The following is a 16,781-nucleotide window of genomic DNA, read 5'->3' on the forward strand; positions in this document are numbered from 1 at the left end:
TATAATGTTGGCCTGAAAAGTAATTTATTATCAGTGAAAACCACGTTTCAGGAAGCATTTTCAAAGCAGTACATAGTAAGAGCTCACAATTGTGCTACCACGGCAGTGTGTGGAGCACTACCATACCTTGATGCGCCTTCCACTCGCCAGTGTTGTGTTCCATTGAGGGAGCATTGTTAAACTGAGGAAAGTCTCTGGTGACTTTTTCATAGATACAAGCCTATGTATTTTTGTAATTTGTATGTAACATGCATACCGTATGCAGATATACTTATTTCTCTGTAATACTATACCTTTAATAGTTCCATAACTGAGAAAGTCCTTACTGCTAGACAGAGCCTGACACCTCAAGAGGGGGTCATATTGTGCAGCAATGTGCTTTTAATGGCTCTTGAATCCAGACGTTGGCTGTTCCTGTCAGGTTGAATAACCTTTATTATGCCTTTGGTTATGTCTTGCTGCCATCCCCCCACAGGTGCAAAAATACACGCCCGCAAGTGAAGAGCATCTTTCTCCGGAGCTACAGGAGTGGCCATTGTATTCACCAAAACGGTTCAGTAGGCACAGTGACGGGTTTGTGCCTACCTCACTCTATGCTGGAAGCCTGTCGGCAGGTTGGTAGCAGTGACCCGGGAGCCACAACGAGTTCTCTTTGGCATGGGGGTTGCTGTGAGTCAACAGTGAGCTGTGTAATGTTTTGAATTCCCTTTTATGCTTGTGGCATAAAAGTAGTAGTCTTTCTGTGAATGAGAGGTATATATTTGTCCAGACCGCTACGTAACCTCTCTTGTGGCAGAAGAGTGGGATGCCCAGCAGTCAGAAGACATCATCCAGGAAGCCATGTCAGGGAACTTGAGCATGCTCCCAGGGGGCAGTTTTCTAGGTCATAGATGACAGCCAGGCATGCCTACTGCAAAGAACAAAGCTAGTTTGGTGTAGTGGTTAAGAGCAGCAGGACTCTAATCTGGAGAACCAGGTTTGATTCCCCACTCCGCTTGAAGCCAGCTGGGTGACCTTGGCTCAGTCACAACTTCTCTGAGCTTTCTCAGCCCCATCCACCTCACACGGTGTTTGTTGTTGTGGGGATAATAATAGCATACTTTGAAGGGTGGTATATAAATCCAATGTTGTTATTAACAGCTCCTAGCTGAGCATCCAGATAGGGGGGAAGGGATGGAAATGACTACCCCACTGTGCCTTCCAGGGATGGGAAGCAGAGGGGTGGAGCTGTCCATTATAAGACTGCTGCTGCAAAGAGACATCTCTGAGATGCACCCCCTGTGGGGTCATGGCCAGCCAAGGGATTGGGGCTTCACAGAAACAAGGTTTGACTGGAGTACAAGCTCCATCAGCCAGAGACAAGAACTCCACCTTCTTAATGGCTTAGAAAGCCCAAGTTTAGGGCTGCAATGTGGAGGAAGAGGTGGAAGGTAGTGTGTTTTGCCTCCCTTCTGTGTCTGTAGCATCGGGAGTAGCTGAAGATCTTGGCAGGGGTTGAGATTGGATGAGGCACCCTTCTGCACTATTACTATTGAACTAACTGTTCACTCAAAAATTGTGGATATTATTCAACTGCATTGTTTCCCTACCCAATAGGTACCGTGCCAAGGAACATTGCACCATGTCCTGCTGTAACTGCAGTTATGAGAAATCCCATTTATACTGCTTGGAGCCATAGAGTTAACACCGCCAATTGTCCATCAGTTGCCAGCCAGTTCTGTCACCAGCATCTGCACCCCAGGTAGGGACATTAGACAAGTCTCAGTGGACCAAAATTTCTTCTGAAGGCTCGACATCATTTCCCCCCGCCAACAGTGCCCGTGCAAATGCCTCTGGGAAGCCAGATAGGAACAGGAGCTCTTCCCTGCTGTATACTTCCCCCAGTATCTGGTATTCAGAGAATTGGTGTGTTTTGCATTTCTGTATTATGTTTTCACATCGTGTCCATTAGTCAGGGATTAAGTCTCTTGTACATTGCTTGGGATGCCATTTTGGTCATGTGCATCTGAATTTGTAACAGTGCTTTTCCTTGTGTTGCAGTGCTCAGCACCAAGGACGCTTGAGTCTGGACTTGAGTCATAAGCACTCCAGTGAATGTCCTGAAAATTCACGTACAAGATCATCACATGGATCAAATTCACTTCCTTCCAGTGCAAGACTTGGTAAGTGGCATTTCAGAATGGGTAATGCATGGAATTCCTTTGGAACTGAGGCACCTCTAATAATAATAATAACAACAACAATAACAACAACAACTGCGCTTATATACCGCTCTTCTAGACAGATGAGTGCCTCACCCAGAGCAGTGAACAAGTTAGTGTTGTTATTATCCCTACAATACAGCTGGGGAACTGGGGCTGAGAGAACTGGCTTACCCAAGGCCACCTACTGAGTCCATGGCAGTAGTGAGATTCGAACCAGCAGAGTGCTGATTCGCAGTCGAACTACTTAACCACTGCGCTACAGCAGCTTAGAGAGTGGGTTCCCCTTTCCCCCTGATGTACTGCCAGTCAGAGGTCCAGATTCTGAGGGCTACCTGGAGGCAGACTTTCAAAGGTGGGCTAGCTCAGTAACACACCAGTTCACAACTGTAGACAAGGTGGATCAAAACTATTGTGCGGATTTCTGGGCTTCAGAGGATCACATCACACACTAGCTGTCTTGGAGTACAGGGGTCTCTGCTTTCTTTGCAGTGCTGTTTGTCTGGCTTATGCATCCTGTCCCTGCAGTCATTTTGGGGTAGTGTAAGGTGTGCTTGGATGTAGGATATACATGCCCATTATGGAAACATGCGCTGCTTGTAGATCAAGGATGTTATCTCTGAGGGTCACTTATGCATACTACCACACACGTCCTGTATAATACAGCATTCATGAGTGAGATCTGATTCTAAGTCGCGTGTTGACACTACTTAAAACTCAGCTGCTGCCATATTTTCTGGCCATAATCTCGAATATATGAAAGGCAAGCTGTGTTGCCAATGGCTAACTTTTTATCCTGGTGCAGACACAGTGAGTCGTCGGTAACACGGCACCAGAGAAGCCCAGAGAAGCAGTGGCTGTGGAGGTCTGGCGCAGCAGTGGAGCCCTCCCGAGGCCTCCACTACGGGGCCTTGGGAAGGTCACGCTGCTGCACCGAGTCTCCCTGCCATCTCTGCAGCCACAGAGGCAGCGGGGAGGCCTGGCGTGCCGCCATGCCCCTCCCAAGCCTGTTGTTCACACAACAGGCTTGGTTGCTAGTTAAGACATAATGCTGTATTACAGCTGATGAATTCTGAAGTCCTACTGCTCAGGGTTACTTCTAAAAACAATCATCATAGGAAACTGCAAGCTTGATTTGGGATGGAATCCAGAACAGATGGTACCAGTCAGGTGTCAGGTGATGTTGCAGTTCCCAAAGGTAGAGCATTGTAAAACTAGACAGACAGTTGTGATGTATCCTTTACAACCAAGGCACAGGAGTGTCTCTGTGTGTAGCTGAAGAAGAAATGGCTCCTGTTGTATTGTTGCATTGAGTGTGGCTGTTCAACTTTTAGAGGCAAAAATGGACATGTGGATGAGGTTTGGAGACCTGTCCCTCTTCTTGAGGCTGACCTCCCCAAAGTCCTTTCCCCAGTCACTTTATCCCAGCTATGCCTTCTGGCATATGAGGAGAGAGCCGCAAATAAGAATGGCCTGTAGTCCTCACAGGCATTTAAAATTGGACCCCTCACATTCCCTCTTTCTACCACTGCAGCCGTTATGTCTAGCTTGGGCCAAATTCAAGTGAGAATTCTTGCAAATGGATGTGGTCAGCTTTCTCTGCTAAGAATGGTACTCGAGAAAGCCATGTCAAACAACTGTTCAATTGCCTCTCCAATTCTTTGCCAGCGAGAGGGCTTAAATTAGTTACTTTGCTTATTGTTAATGTACTGTTGTTATAAAGACTGACATTTTTTCCTTCTGTGCTTGAAGTAGGTTCTTCCAGCAACTTGCAGTATAGAACAGAACGAATAAAAATACCTTTGACGCCAAGGTACCCGAGGTCCGTCATTGGCTCCGACAGGGGTAAAAGAACCCATATCCACTTCCCCCTCCCCTTACTGCTTTATTGGACATTTCTACATAAATGGTGTATCGTATTCTGTGGCGCTTTTTAAAACAGTACTGATGGTTAGAGAAAGGAAACACACCCCTGATTTCTTCTCTGCCTTGAACAGGAATAGCAGATTTGTACCAGTGACCATTTTCCTCGTGTTTCAAGTCTTAAGAACTACTGCATGGTTTTTAAAAATTATTTGGTTCAGACCCAGAATTGGGTACTTTTTTAATGTTTATTTTTACTTTATTTATATCCTGCCTTCCTCTCCATTGGGTACCCAAAGCAGCTTATATCCTTCTCCTTTATTTCATTTTATCCTCACAACAACCCTGTGAGGTAGCTTAGGCTGAGAGCAAGCTTCCATGGCGGAGTGGGGATTTGAACCTCGGTCTCCTAGATCCTAGTCCAACATTCTTACTTACCACTACACCACACTGGCTCTCTTCACATCACTTCACTGGTACCTTCCTTCTTGTATGAAGAGGATCCCATGTGTTGAGCTTTACTTGGTCTCTGAACATCCGTTTGCCGGTTGCATTCTTTCCAAGTGAGCCACCTCAAGCAGATCTATCAAGAGGCAGCATATAAATGTTTCTAAATAAATAAATACCACAAAAGTATGGAGTTCAAGAAGACCTGTGTAAGTTCCCAGGAGGCCTTCCGTCCAAGCACCAACCAGGCCGAGACCCGCTTAGTTCTAACAAGGTTGCTGCAGCATTTGCTTTCCACCTGTATTTTGGGATCACTGTGTTGGGCCCATATTTAGTAATATGCAGGGATTAATATATGTTGGGTCTATATGTTGACATACTGTTTCCTATGCAGTGTGTGGCTCTTTGGAGAGCCCGTGTGATGTAGTGGCTGGACTCTGCCCCAGGAATTTGCTGAGCGACTACTCTCTTTGCCTAATCTACCTCCCAGGGTCATTGTAAGAATATAAAGGAGGAGAGGAGAATGATGTAAGCTTTTTTGGGTCCCTATTGGGAAGAAAAGCCAAAGGCAGGGTACGAATGAAGTAAATACATACATTTTCAGCTTTCAACCTGCACGGTCTTATAACATTAGCTAGCAGACATAAGAAAATGCCTGTATGTTCCAGCTGATTGCAGGAAGGGGTGTTAACAGAGTATGTGTAAAATCCCCTTGAGAAACACCATTAGTATTAACACATTTTTTTTTTTTAAAAAGAGCTTTCTTAAAAGTTCTTTTGTCTAAGACGGAAGCTCTAAACTAGCATCAGATTTCACCTTAGGTGACAATCGATGGCAGTCCCAGAACACAGCCTGTTGCACCAGTGCAATACTCTTTTTAAAAAACGTTATGCATAACTAATATCTTCTCTTGGTGTTCTTTAAAAATTTGTGTGTGTTGTCCTTTTACTTTAATTGGAAGTTCACTGTCAGAACCGGTAACAAATGCATTGCAGTGTAGGGAATGGCTTTCAATGGGCTCTCTGCCTAAGAGGACTTTTGCATTTGGCCCTGTGTGCAAATTCCATGGGGGCTCTTCCATTCTACGCAGGTTCATTGTCGCATTCCGAATGTAGCAGTCCTAGTCTGATTACTCCTCCGCAGTCGCCATTAAACTTGGAGACCTCGTCCTTCACCAGCAGCCAGTCACAGAATTCTCTTTCTACGCTGCCCAGGATCTCAGTGAGTCCAGTATCAATAGGACAACGAAGAAAAGACAAGTAAGCTGACATCTTTAATACTGAAACTTTTCCAGGGTTGGTTGAAAATAATTCAAAGCGGATAGCAGAATAGCACATCCCTTGGTGGAGGTGGGAAGGGTGATTTTTGACAATTCCCGCCTTCTGCTAAAGATAGTCCCATGTGTTTTTTGGGGCCTTGGACCCCCCCCCCCCCAGGAGCAGAATTTCAGGGGACTCAGTGGGCTGCAACTGGTGGAGGAGGAAGGGAAGTTCCACTCTGGTAGTAGTGCTTTGGATCCAACCCTTCGTCAACCAGCTGGTTAAATATTGGTCAAATAATAACATAGTAAAGTAAATAATTACATAATGTGTTGAAGCACTAGCAAAGGACAGAGCTGTGCAAATGACAGAAACCACTGCCTTTTAGAAGAACTTCCCAGAGCTTTAAGAGAAGATGGCCAGATCACTCAGAGGCCTGACTTTCTTATAGTCAGCACAAGGGACTCTGTAACAATCCTGGTTCCTGAACACTTGTGAACTATGCCCATGTGACGATGGTTAGTTTGTGTTTGCTGCATGCTTACCTGGAATTCTGCTCTAGTACAGAGTTGCCTGCAGTTAGGTTACAGCATGTGGTTGCCAGGAAATGGTAGGTGATTGAGGAAGAGGAGCTCTCTGGTAGGAGCAGAAAGGCTTAGGGTAAGAATGCTACTGAATGAGGAGTTCGTGCCTATGTGGACCCGAGGGCTAGGGAGCCGGGGTCCCTTGGCAACTGATGGATCCATAGAAAAATGTAGGCTTCCAGTTAACACAGGGGCATACTTTATTGTGGAAGAAGAACAGTTGATTGGTATGCAGGTACCTGGACACTTATCTCATGGAAGTAGAACTGTTTACTGAACAGGGAAGGAGACAGGATTCAAGTAGACCCAAAATGAGGTATCACTTTAAAGTAGGCATTGGGATGTATATAAAGTCTTGTTGCTTGATCAGATTTTAAATACTGTTTAGAGAATATTAATTATTTCTTGGTTTGCTGCTATTAGACAAAGAGCAGGCTGCTGTAAAGATAAGGAAAGCATAAGCAAACTGGGATAATTCTGTAGTTGATAGAAATTGCTACTCCCATGATAAATCATTGGCTTCCTTGAAGTCATTCTGCCTAGAGCTGACAGCTTTCAGAAGCTATACTTGGAAAGTACTTTAGGTATGGCCTCTCACTATAGAACAAGAGAAACCACACCTGAAGAGTTCCTCTGTGCTGTGTGGCATTTTGAAGGTACTTGAGCACCTTTGAGGGCTTCGAGTCCACTCATAAAGAAAAGCAATTGCCCTGTCCTTTACAAGAAATCACTTCCCACCCAGTCAGAACTGGAGTATCCATTTGCTTCCAGCCCCCATGGGAAGTGCCTGTTTGCCCAAACAATGGCTCTGTGGGATCCCAGCAGCAGAAATGCATCCTTCTGAGGTGATTACTTGGTGGCTGTCTCTCCGATAAATAAGCTTTCAGTTCAGTAGTAATGTTCTCGACCTTGGACTAGATGCTGACCTGAAGCCTGGCTCCCCAGGATCTCAGATCAAATTCTTCTTTGGCTGTGCTTCTTGAGATCTCCCCCCTGGAGATGCCGAGACCTCTGCTGTAGCTTGCCAATGCAAGTGCTGTAATCATGAGCTACAGTCCCTCCTAGCGTAACATGCCCTTGTGTATCTTTGGAGCAGGTGTTGATGTTCTGCTTCAGTGATCTGGAGTTTCGTCTGCAGAACCCACAGCTTCTGTTTTGTGGCTTATCTTGGGAGGCAATAGAGTTGTAAGCCAATAGTTTTTCTGTAAAGGTTGGATTTTTGCTTCATCTTCCCTGTGTTTTGGTTCTTGACAAGAAGTTTTTGTGCAAGCAGCAAAGCCTCTAAGCAGAGGTTGTAGAGATTGCACCTTGTGTTGCTACCCACCTTGGGCACTGGGAGCCTAGAGGGGACTTCTTATTTCTAACACCACCCCAAGGCAAGGGCTCAGTTCAGACATAAGCCGAAAATATGGTTTAATTAAACTAACTATAGCTTGTATGATTGTCTAAATGCAGGCCATTCCGCTGTCAAACCAGGAAACAGTAGTTTCAAGCCGTTTTGTTAACCACAGTTTGTTTAAACTATGGTCCTAGATTGTATACAGTACACAAACTCTCTTAATCTTGCCATCTGGCCATGCCAGAATTTGTTGAGATAAACTAGGTTTTAAGTGATTGTTCATGAGCTGGATCCTGGGTTCATAAACTTTTGAGTGGTTAAGATTAGGCATGGTTTTGTATTGTGTGTAGACTAAACCAAGATGTCATTGGCTTGGTTCAGACGTACTTGATTCAGACATACTGTGGTTTATTTTATCTGTAGTTAGTCTATCTGAGAACCGGATCCTGGTTTCAGGATTACTCAAATTTATTCCATTCCATATTTTATTACGAGCCGCGATCAGCTAAAATTACTCAAATCTTGATTTGCTTCAGCAAATCTTGGTTCCACTTTGTTTTAGCTGGGGACGTCGATGTTAGGGAGCGAACCAGGGTGAAGCTACAATATGTGTTCATACATCATACAAAACCATAATTAAGATTAACTCTGGTCAATAAACCAGCTTCAAACTTCAGATGGACCCTAATCAGCCATAGCTAGTGGAGTAGCCTGCATTCAGACAATCGTGCCACCTAAACAATGGTTTATGTGGTGTCTTTAACTGAACCAATGTCTCTGTAGCACCACGTATAAGTGAATGGATTATGCTTTGTATACACCAGGCCTTGCATAGCAAGCAATACACACACAGACAAGGGTTAAAACAAACTTTGTTGAGCCCTTGCACTTTTAGGGATGTGGTGTCTTGCCTTACTGTATCTATGTAGCCTCTGTGTCTGATATCTCTCTAAGTGTGTTTCTTTTTCTTTTCTGCATCCCTCTGCATCTTTCAGATACTTGTTCCGTAATAGGTCTTTTCTGAGACTCCCTGTGGCACCTAGGCCAAGGTTCTGTTCACTAAGGAGTTTGAGGTTGGCTTGATATAAAGGTTGTCCTTCTCAAGCAGTATTTTGCACACCTTCCTTGTGCTATTTTTCATGTTTGGATAATTCCCCTCCTGCAACGGAAAAAAATTGCATGGTAATGGAAAATGCTACCATGCAAGCTGCTGTCTTTAATGGCTTGAGTTGTTTTGCTTTATGTTCCTTTTTTTACAGCTGCTTAATTCATTGACTAATGTTGTGTTTTCCCTGCACACACATATTAAATACGGAAATTGTGTCTTCCTTTCCCCTGCCTTTTGATTCACAGCTGTATATTTACGCTCATTGGCTACTTAAGTTTCCCAAACTTTGGTAAATCGACATAAGGCTTTTGTCCAGAATGTTTTCTAAATTACATATTATATATGTTTATTAATCTATATATAATATGGACAGAGGCTGTATTTTCTTTCCTAACCTTTTCACCATCGTTGTCCCGTTCCCTATTTGTCCTACACTCCAAATGCACTTAAAATGTTACCTGTTTGATTTACTCTTGAGTCGGCCACTACACGTTGCATGGTGATGTGAAAGTAATGTTGCTAAGAGTGTTTTAATAACTGTTTAAAATTGGTTTTATTCTATTGATGAGGGTGGGTGTGTAGTTATGCATATAATTCATGTAATTCAGGTTGGTTTCTTCTCTCTCTCTCTCTCTCTCTCTCTCTCTCTCTCTCTCTCTCTCTCTCTCTCTCTCTCTCTCTCTCTCTCTCTCTCTCTCTCTCTCTCTCTCTCTCTCTCTGTGTGTGTGTGTGTGTGTGTGTGTGTGTGTGTGTGTGTGTGTGTGTGTGTGTTTCAAATGCACGGCTTTTTGCTCCTTTCCTCCAAAAGGCCGTACATGGAAGAACCACGGCATGTAAAAGTGCAGAAGGGCTCTGAACCTCTTGGGATCTCCATCGTGTGTGGCGAAAATGGAGGCATATTTGTGTCGAAAGTAACTGGAGGGAGTATTGCCCATCAGGCTGGCCTCGAATATGGCGATCAGTTGTTGGAGGTAAAAATTGCTTGCATAAAAGATTCTTAGCTAGTTAACGGTTGTTATCTCTAAAGTAGGATAGGGAACTGACGGGCTCCGTTCAGGCATGAATATGAAAACATGGTTTACGTTAACTGTGGCTAGTTCATGAAACTAGGATTCAGCTCACAGACAAATTGCCTTTGCTGTGGGCAGTTATTTATGTAGCCAGGGAATGTGTATATGTGGCGCCAGGATTGACCCAGGATGTCCGCATTCATACATTGCGTGAAACCATAATTAAGACTAAGTTTAGTTAATAAATAAACTTCAAACTTACGGTTTCAGATCCTGGTTTGATAGTTAACGAGATGGCCTGTGGTTTGACAAGCATAACAAACCATAGTTCATTTCAGATGGGCAGCCTTGTTGGTCTGCAGTAGAACAGCAAAGTTCAAGTCCAGTAGCACCTTAAAGGCCAACAGAATTTTCGGGATATAAGCTTTCGAGAGTCAAATGACAAGAATCTGACAAAGGGAGCTCTGATTCTTGAAAGTTTCTATCCTGGAAATCTTGTTGTTTTTAAGTGCTGTTGGAGTCAAACAATAGTTAATTAACTAAACTATGGTTTCACACACTGTCTGGATGAAGTAGTGTCTGGAAATTTTAAGAGCCTGCCACTCACATGCCACATTACTGTTACATTACTTTCCTGAATAGGGTGGCTGCAACAGTAGTATGTGATTATTTCTCTAGTAATTTGGAATTGCCTTCTGCAAGTGTGAGAAATTTGTTCTCAACCCTGGAAAAAGAGAGGCTTAGGGCCAGTTCATACATTATGCAGAGGTAAACCCCCATTTCCCACTGAAGATACTCTTTGCCAGATCCAGTTTGGTGTAGTGGTTAAGAGTGCAGGACTGTAATCTGGAGAACCCGGTTTGATTCCCCGCTCCTCCAGTTGAAGCCAGCTGGGTGACCTTGGGTCAGTCACAGCTTCTAGGGGCTTTCTCAGTCCCATCCACCTCACAGGGTATTTGTTGTTGTCGGGATAATAATAGCATACTTTCTAAACTGCTCTGAGTGGGTGTTAAGTCGTCCTGAAGGACGGTATACAAATCGAATGTTGTTATTGCAGTAGAACAGGTCCTTCAGGTGTGTCTCTGTTTTTCCAAAAGAATGTGAAATTTACCCAGCTGGCCCCAGTTGCAAGTCACCAGTCCCCAATAAGGAGTATATCTCTCCAGTCTTGTTCCACAAATCTCAACAGAAAATTTAGCCCTGCTAAACAAAAACTGTCCTACATGTGTTTGTTTAGTGATCACAGGCAGTTCTCTAGGATTGGATCTCCTCAGCTTTTCTATTTCATTTCAGCTGGTTCCTCTCCATACTGCAGCCTCCCCATTCCTTATGGCCTTTGCCTAAATGGGTACCACAGTCCTTGGAGTAGTTTTTTTGGTGGTCCAAAGAAATACCCTCTTACCTCTTGTGCCAGCAGAAGAGCAGATAGGATGCCACCTTTAGTCAAATACTCCAGTTTATCCTGAATGTAGGGGCACATCTTAGGGGGTCCAGCCTGTTGTATTAATTCAAGTCCAGGCAGGACTTCCACAGCTTTGTCTTTGTACTTCGGTAAGCATGGGCCAAGTTAGGCTATTTGTGGTCAGAAAGACTACAAGAAAATACCGCTTTGATAAAAAGAAAAAAATACCTTTACTCTTTGAATAAAGAATGTGATTACAGAAAGACAAAAATATATTGTATCTGTCTGCTGAGTAAAGGATCAAATTAAGAGACAGAGCTAAGCTACAAGAGACAAATTACACGAGGAGGAGCACATGAAGGGAGTCGCAATGTTAGCCGGGAAGCTGAGTTTTAAAAGAGATTGGCTTTGTTAATTTCCCCTCTCTACAGAGCCAGAGAGATCAGAAGGTTTGTTTATTTCCTCTTCGCCTCTTAGAAGGGGAGGTGAAACTGACAGAGCCTTCCAGAGGCAAAGAGGAAATTAACAAACCCTCTGAGCAGAGATCTCCCTGGCTCTGTAGAGAGGGGAAATCGACAAAGCCTTCCAGTCTCTTCTAGAACTCAGCTTCCCGGCTAACATTGCGACTCTGTTCACATGCTCCTCCTCGTGTAATTCATCTCTTGTAGCTTGGCCCTGAGAAACGCAGTTCTCTTTCCCCATCTTTAAAACATATCTGTGTTTAAGAAATATACAGAATATTTGTAGGATTATTTATCTGTAAATTTACAAAAATAAATATATATATATATTTATGTTATTTATAGTCCTCTTTTCTCACTGGGACTCAAGGCAGATTACACAGTATGAATCAGTACAATCAATAGATTGATAACGTATAATAAGCAGTGTAATCGGAGTAGGAACTCTGGAAATTTCATATGGAACAAAGCAGAGGTATTAAACATGACGTGTTAAACAATGCAGAACATGGTATTACATCAGTAGAAACACTGAATTTTCCTGGGCTAGTCTGTTATGATGATATATCCCTATTTCTTTTATAAAAATGCTCTCCTGAACAATTCTGTTTGTGGAACGCAAGGAGACTGGAGCCTTCCTGACCTCCTTAGGGAGGCTGTTCCACAGAGTGGGAGCCGCTACAGAGAAGGCACATGCATGGGCAGTTTTGATCTTGCCCATCTGCAGGGTGGCAAAATTGTCATAGGTGGTGTCATGCCTCAGGTAGGGTGAGCCACCTTACGCTGCCACCAATCTGGGATTTAGGGTCCCTTGGGAAGGCCCAGAGTACCCTCCCAACCCTTATGACCTCCATAGCTTCGCCAATAAACAGGCATGAGGACCCAGCAGAGTAACAACAAACAAAAATGTTTATTTACAAGGAGGTCAGTTAATAACAAACAAGGTGCATTAGCAACAATGGATGGGTGAAAGCAAAATAAACAAAAGGCCCTAGCGCGACTGAACTCACTGTCCCTCTGTCTGCCAGGCCTGCCTTCTCACCATATCTGGATGAGGGCCTCTCCCCCTAGCAGAAACCTCCTCTGGCCTGCTGCTCTCGGGGAGAAAGAACACAGGCTTTTTTCCTCCCAGACTTATATAGCACCAGCCTCCTGTTTTCTGATTGGCCAAAAAGGGTGTCAAAACGGCCCAGTGGGTCTTGGGAATTATAGGCAGACCTACTCCCACTGCTAACAGGCTTCTGAGGCCTTGCTAGGCCTTCCTGGCACAGCCAGATCATGACAGGTGGAGAGGTAGTCATGCAGCTACGAAGGTCCAAGTTGTGAAGGGCTTTGTATGTGATTGCCAGTACCTTGAATAGAGGTGAAATGCCCATTTAGATCACAGCTGTTATCTGTCAGTTTCATATAACCTCCCTGTGCTTTAAAGTTTCTTAAAAAAATTAAGTTTCTTACAACTTAATGATGATTCAACCCCATCAGTTTTTTAAAAATTCCATTTTTCACATTTGAAATGATTCATCTATGTGCTGAAACTGTTTCTTCATGTGTCAAGTGCTGAACCAGTGAAATATGTTTCACTATCTTTAAAAGCTTTTCAGAATGCGCCACTTCAAGAGGGACAGTAAGTTATCCACTTACACAGTAACAGTAGTCAAGTTAAATCATCAAATTTTGATAGCATCGATTTTCTTCAAGGAGATAAATAATATAAAACGAGTAGCATCAGCCCTGTCCACCTTATCCCATGATTTATTGGATCTCTGGTATATCAAATTGTAGGAAGCAATATGGGATTAAATGGAAAAATCTATACTGATTCCATCAGTGAAAATGTGCTGCTGAGTATATGTCTCTGACTCCCCGCCCCCCCCCCCCCCCCCCCCGCCGCCGCAGTTCAATGGGATAAACCTGCGGAATGCTACGGAACAGCAGGCTCGGCTGATAATTGGACAGCAGTGTGATACCATAACTATTCTGGCACAGTATAATCCACACATGTTCCAGCTCGGTAATCACTCACGTTCCAGGTAAGATTCTTTTAGACTATTTCCAGGTCTGTGTTGTGTGTATTTCAACGGATCAGCTGAGTTATGCTTTACTGTGGTTTCTTTCAACCAATGGAAGTACAGGCGAGAAACTGAGAGCGGAACTACAAGTGACAAAAGGCACAGGTTGGACACTTGTCAGCTTCCCTCAGGTTTTGATGGGAAATGTAGGCATCCTAGTCTTGCAGCTTGGCTCTCTGACTGCTGTCCAATGGACTTTTCAACTGTCACTTGTCCAACATTCCGCCAAGCTGCCTACATTTCCCATCAAAACTTGAGGGAAGCTGGCAAGTGTCCATCCTGTGCCTTTTGTCACTTGTAGTTCCACTCTCATATTTGCCTTGGGATGGAAGGGAGACTTCCTCGGTCTCTGCCTGATGCTGCAGCTACCTTAAGCAGAGACCCACTGCAACTTGGAATGGCCTTCATTTGGGCTGGGTTGGGGAGCTGGTAGCAGATAAGCTTGATTTAAAACTCTGATCCAGTTTATTCTTGAAATCTCAGTTAACTCAGGAGATGGCTGAAGTGTTTTTGGATATATCACACTTTGCATTTTAACACGGTGCATTTTTATTTTCTCCTTTGAGTTCCCGCCTAGAACCTGTGAGCAGCAATTCCACTCCACAAGGCAGTGGAGCTGCCACCCCTGACAGCCACTCAGTAATTGATACTGTGAGCGAGCAGGATGAAGGGACAATGACACCCCCATCCAAACAGACCACTCCCACAACCAGTCCTCGCAATTCCATAAGGTAGGCGGACTCCCTGTGTTGCTCTGCTCTCGTTTTTTAAATTGGGACTTGTCAGGTAAATCGCTAGCTTCAGATAGCTGTGGGGAGTTGTGGGACGCACAAAGCCCTTTCCGTATGTCCAAATTCAGGGCAGCCGAAAGGGTTGCTGCCTTGGAGGACCCTGTTTGAGTGGAAAGGCAACATATAAATGCTAGAATAAATAAATAAGAGCAGGAACCAGAGGAGACAAAATTCCAGGGAACCGATGAAGCTGAGAAAGTTGTATGATTTCTTGTCATGTGAGGGCTGGCTCTGACCAGTGTAAGGGGAAGCCCAGACAGAATCTTTGTCTTTGGGTCCTGTATTTGCTCTGGGTAATCCTCTAGAATTTGATGTCCAGAGCTGCAGAAGAGGGAGTTGGGAGTAGGGGAAAGAGATGCTTTATTTTTGTGCAGTTAAGGATTCACCAGTAATATACTTCAGACTTCCTTTGAATCTCTCCCCTTCCCTGAGCCATGAATTGGCAATGGGATGTCCGTTGGAGACTAACTGGCTGTTGAGGGGATCAGCCTGTAATATAAGGCCCCACACCTTGGGTCTTTTTTGTTTGTTGCTCTTGAAAGGAATTCCATGGACACAAGTAAGAAGACCCCTGAACCTAGAACTGTTATTGTCAAGAAGTCCCAAGCGGAACTTGGAATCCAGATCTGTGGTGGGAACCTGTATGGAATATTTGTGTCTGATCTTGAAGAAGACAGCCCTGCCAAAGGGCCTGAAGGACTGGTGCTAGGAGACATGATTCTTGAGGTGAGCAGTAGATGTGAATTGAAGGTAGGCTATGATAATGTAATTCCCTTCAGAACTTGTGGACCCAAAACACAATGAGGGTATAAGGAAGTAAATATTTTCAGATTCTTGTGGCGAGGGGCATCTTCTGGAATTTCTGTTTATTTTGTGTGAATTTCAGGGTTGCTTGCATAATAGCATGATTCTTTTTTTTCTAACTTTTTTTTTCAAGACTGTTGTTGGGCTGGGTAAATTTCAGAGCTGGGTCATGCTACTTCCCTTTGGTTGCAAGAACATTTGGGAGTGGGCTTAAAAGGGACACCTGAGATACTTACTTTGAAGAGGTGTTTATCTGAGTTGGGCATGTGTTGTCGAGAGCAGGTTGTGTGTATTGGGTCAAAGGAAGTTTCTTTTCCTTTTGTGCTCTTTCTCCCTGACCCACTATTGGAAAGGCTGAACAGGATGTAGCAGCTTTTGGTGTACAAATGTCTAATTCGCTTTCAGGTAGAGGTGTGTGATTTGACTTGAGGATACCAAATATATACACGAAAAATAACTATTCAGAATTCAGAATTGCCACCTGCTCCACTCCTGATCCCAGCTGGGTGAAGAGGAGATGGGCATTGCCACCTCCTTTGCTCCTGATCCCAGCTGGGTGAAGAGGGGGTGGGCATTGCCACCTACTTTGCTCCTGATCCCAGCTGGGTGAAGAGGGGATGGGCATTGCCACCTCCTTTGCTCCTGATCCCAGCTGGGTGAAGAGGGGGTGGGCATTGCCACCTCCTTTGCTCCTGATCCCAGCTGGGTGAAGAGGGGGTGGGCATTGCCACCTCCTTTGCTCCTGATCCCAGCTGGGTGAAGAGGGGGTGGGCATTGCCACCTCCTTTGCTCCTGATCCCAGCTGGGTGAAGAGGGGGTGGGCATTGCCACCTACTTTGTTCCTGATCCCAGCTGGGTGAAGAGGGGGTGGGCATTGCCACCTCCTTTGCTCCTGATCCCAGCTGGCTGAAGAGGGGGTGGGCATTGCCACCTCCTTTGCTCCTGATCCCAGCTGGGTGAAGAGGGGGTGGGCATTGCCACCTACTTTGCTCCTGATCCCAGCTGGGTGAAGAGGGGATGGGCATTGCCACCTACTTTGCTCCTGATCCCAGCTGGGTGAAGAGGGGGTGGGCATTGCCACCTACTTTGCTCCTGATCCCAGCTGGGTGAAGAGGGGATGGGCATTGCCACCTCCTTTGCTCCTGATCCCAGCTGGGTGAAGAGGGGGGTGGGCATTGCCACCTACTTTGCTCCTGATCCCAGCTGGGTGAAGAGGGGATGGGCATTGCCACCTACTTTGCTCCTGATCCCAGCTGGGTGAAGAGGGGGATGGGCATTGCCACCTACTTTGCTCCTGATCCCAGCTGGGTGAAGAGGGGATGGGCATTGCCACCTACTTTGCTCCTGATCCCAGCTGGGTGAAGAGGGGGTGGGCATTGCCACCTCCTTTGCTCCTGATCCCAGCTGGCTGAAGAGGGGATGGGCATTGCCACCTCCTTTGCT

General features: G+C 44.9%; 1 protein-coding gene across 2 annotated transcripts in view; it reads left to right on the plus strand.

Moving 5' to 3' along the window:
• The window catches only part of DLG5 (discs large MAGUK scaffold protein 5), a 143,147-nt gene that overhangs the window by 109,505 nt on the left and 16,861 nt on the right, over window positions 1–16,781 (plus strand). Inside the window, exons 17-25 of one of the 2 annotated variants that reach the window (XM_054982910.1) lie at window positions 476–614; window positions 1,597–1,741; window positions 2,041–2,162; window positions 3,954–4,046; window positions 5,602–5,770; window positions 9,610–9,772; window positions 13,571–13,704; window positions 14,310–14,474; window positions 15,077–15,260. In XM_054982910.1, the coding sequence (XP_054838885.1) occupies window positions 476–614; window positions 1,597–1,741; window positions 2,041–2,162; window positions 3,954–4,046; window positions 5,602–5,770; window positions 9,610–9,772; window positions 13,571–13,704; window positions 14,310–14,474; window positions 15,077–15,260 (1,314 nt within the window). The remainder of the gene's footprint in view (window positions 1–475; window positions 615–1,596; window positions 1,742–2,040; window positions 2,163–3,953; window positions 4,047–5,601; window positions 5,771–9,609; window positions 9,773–13,570; window positions 13,705–14,309; window positions 14,475–15,076; window positions 15,261–16,781) is intronic. The other variant, XM_054982911.1, reaches the window with a different exon arrangement.

This window comes from Eublepharis macularius, chromosome 6 (genome assembly GCF_028583425.1).
Source record: "Eublepharis macularius isolate TG4126 chromosome 6, MPM_Emac_v1.0, whole genome shotgun sequence".
In the NCBI taxonomy this organism is placed as follows: Eukaryota; Metazoa; Chordata; class Lepidosauria; order Squamata; family Eublepharidae; genus Eublepharis; species Eublepharis macularius.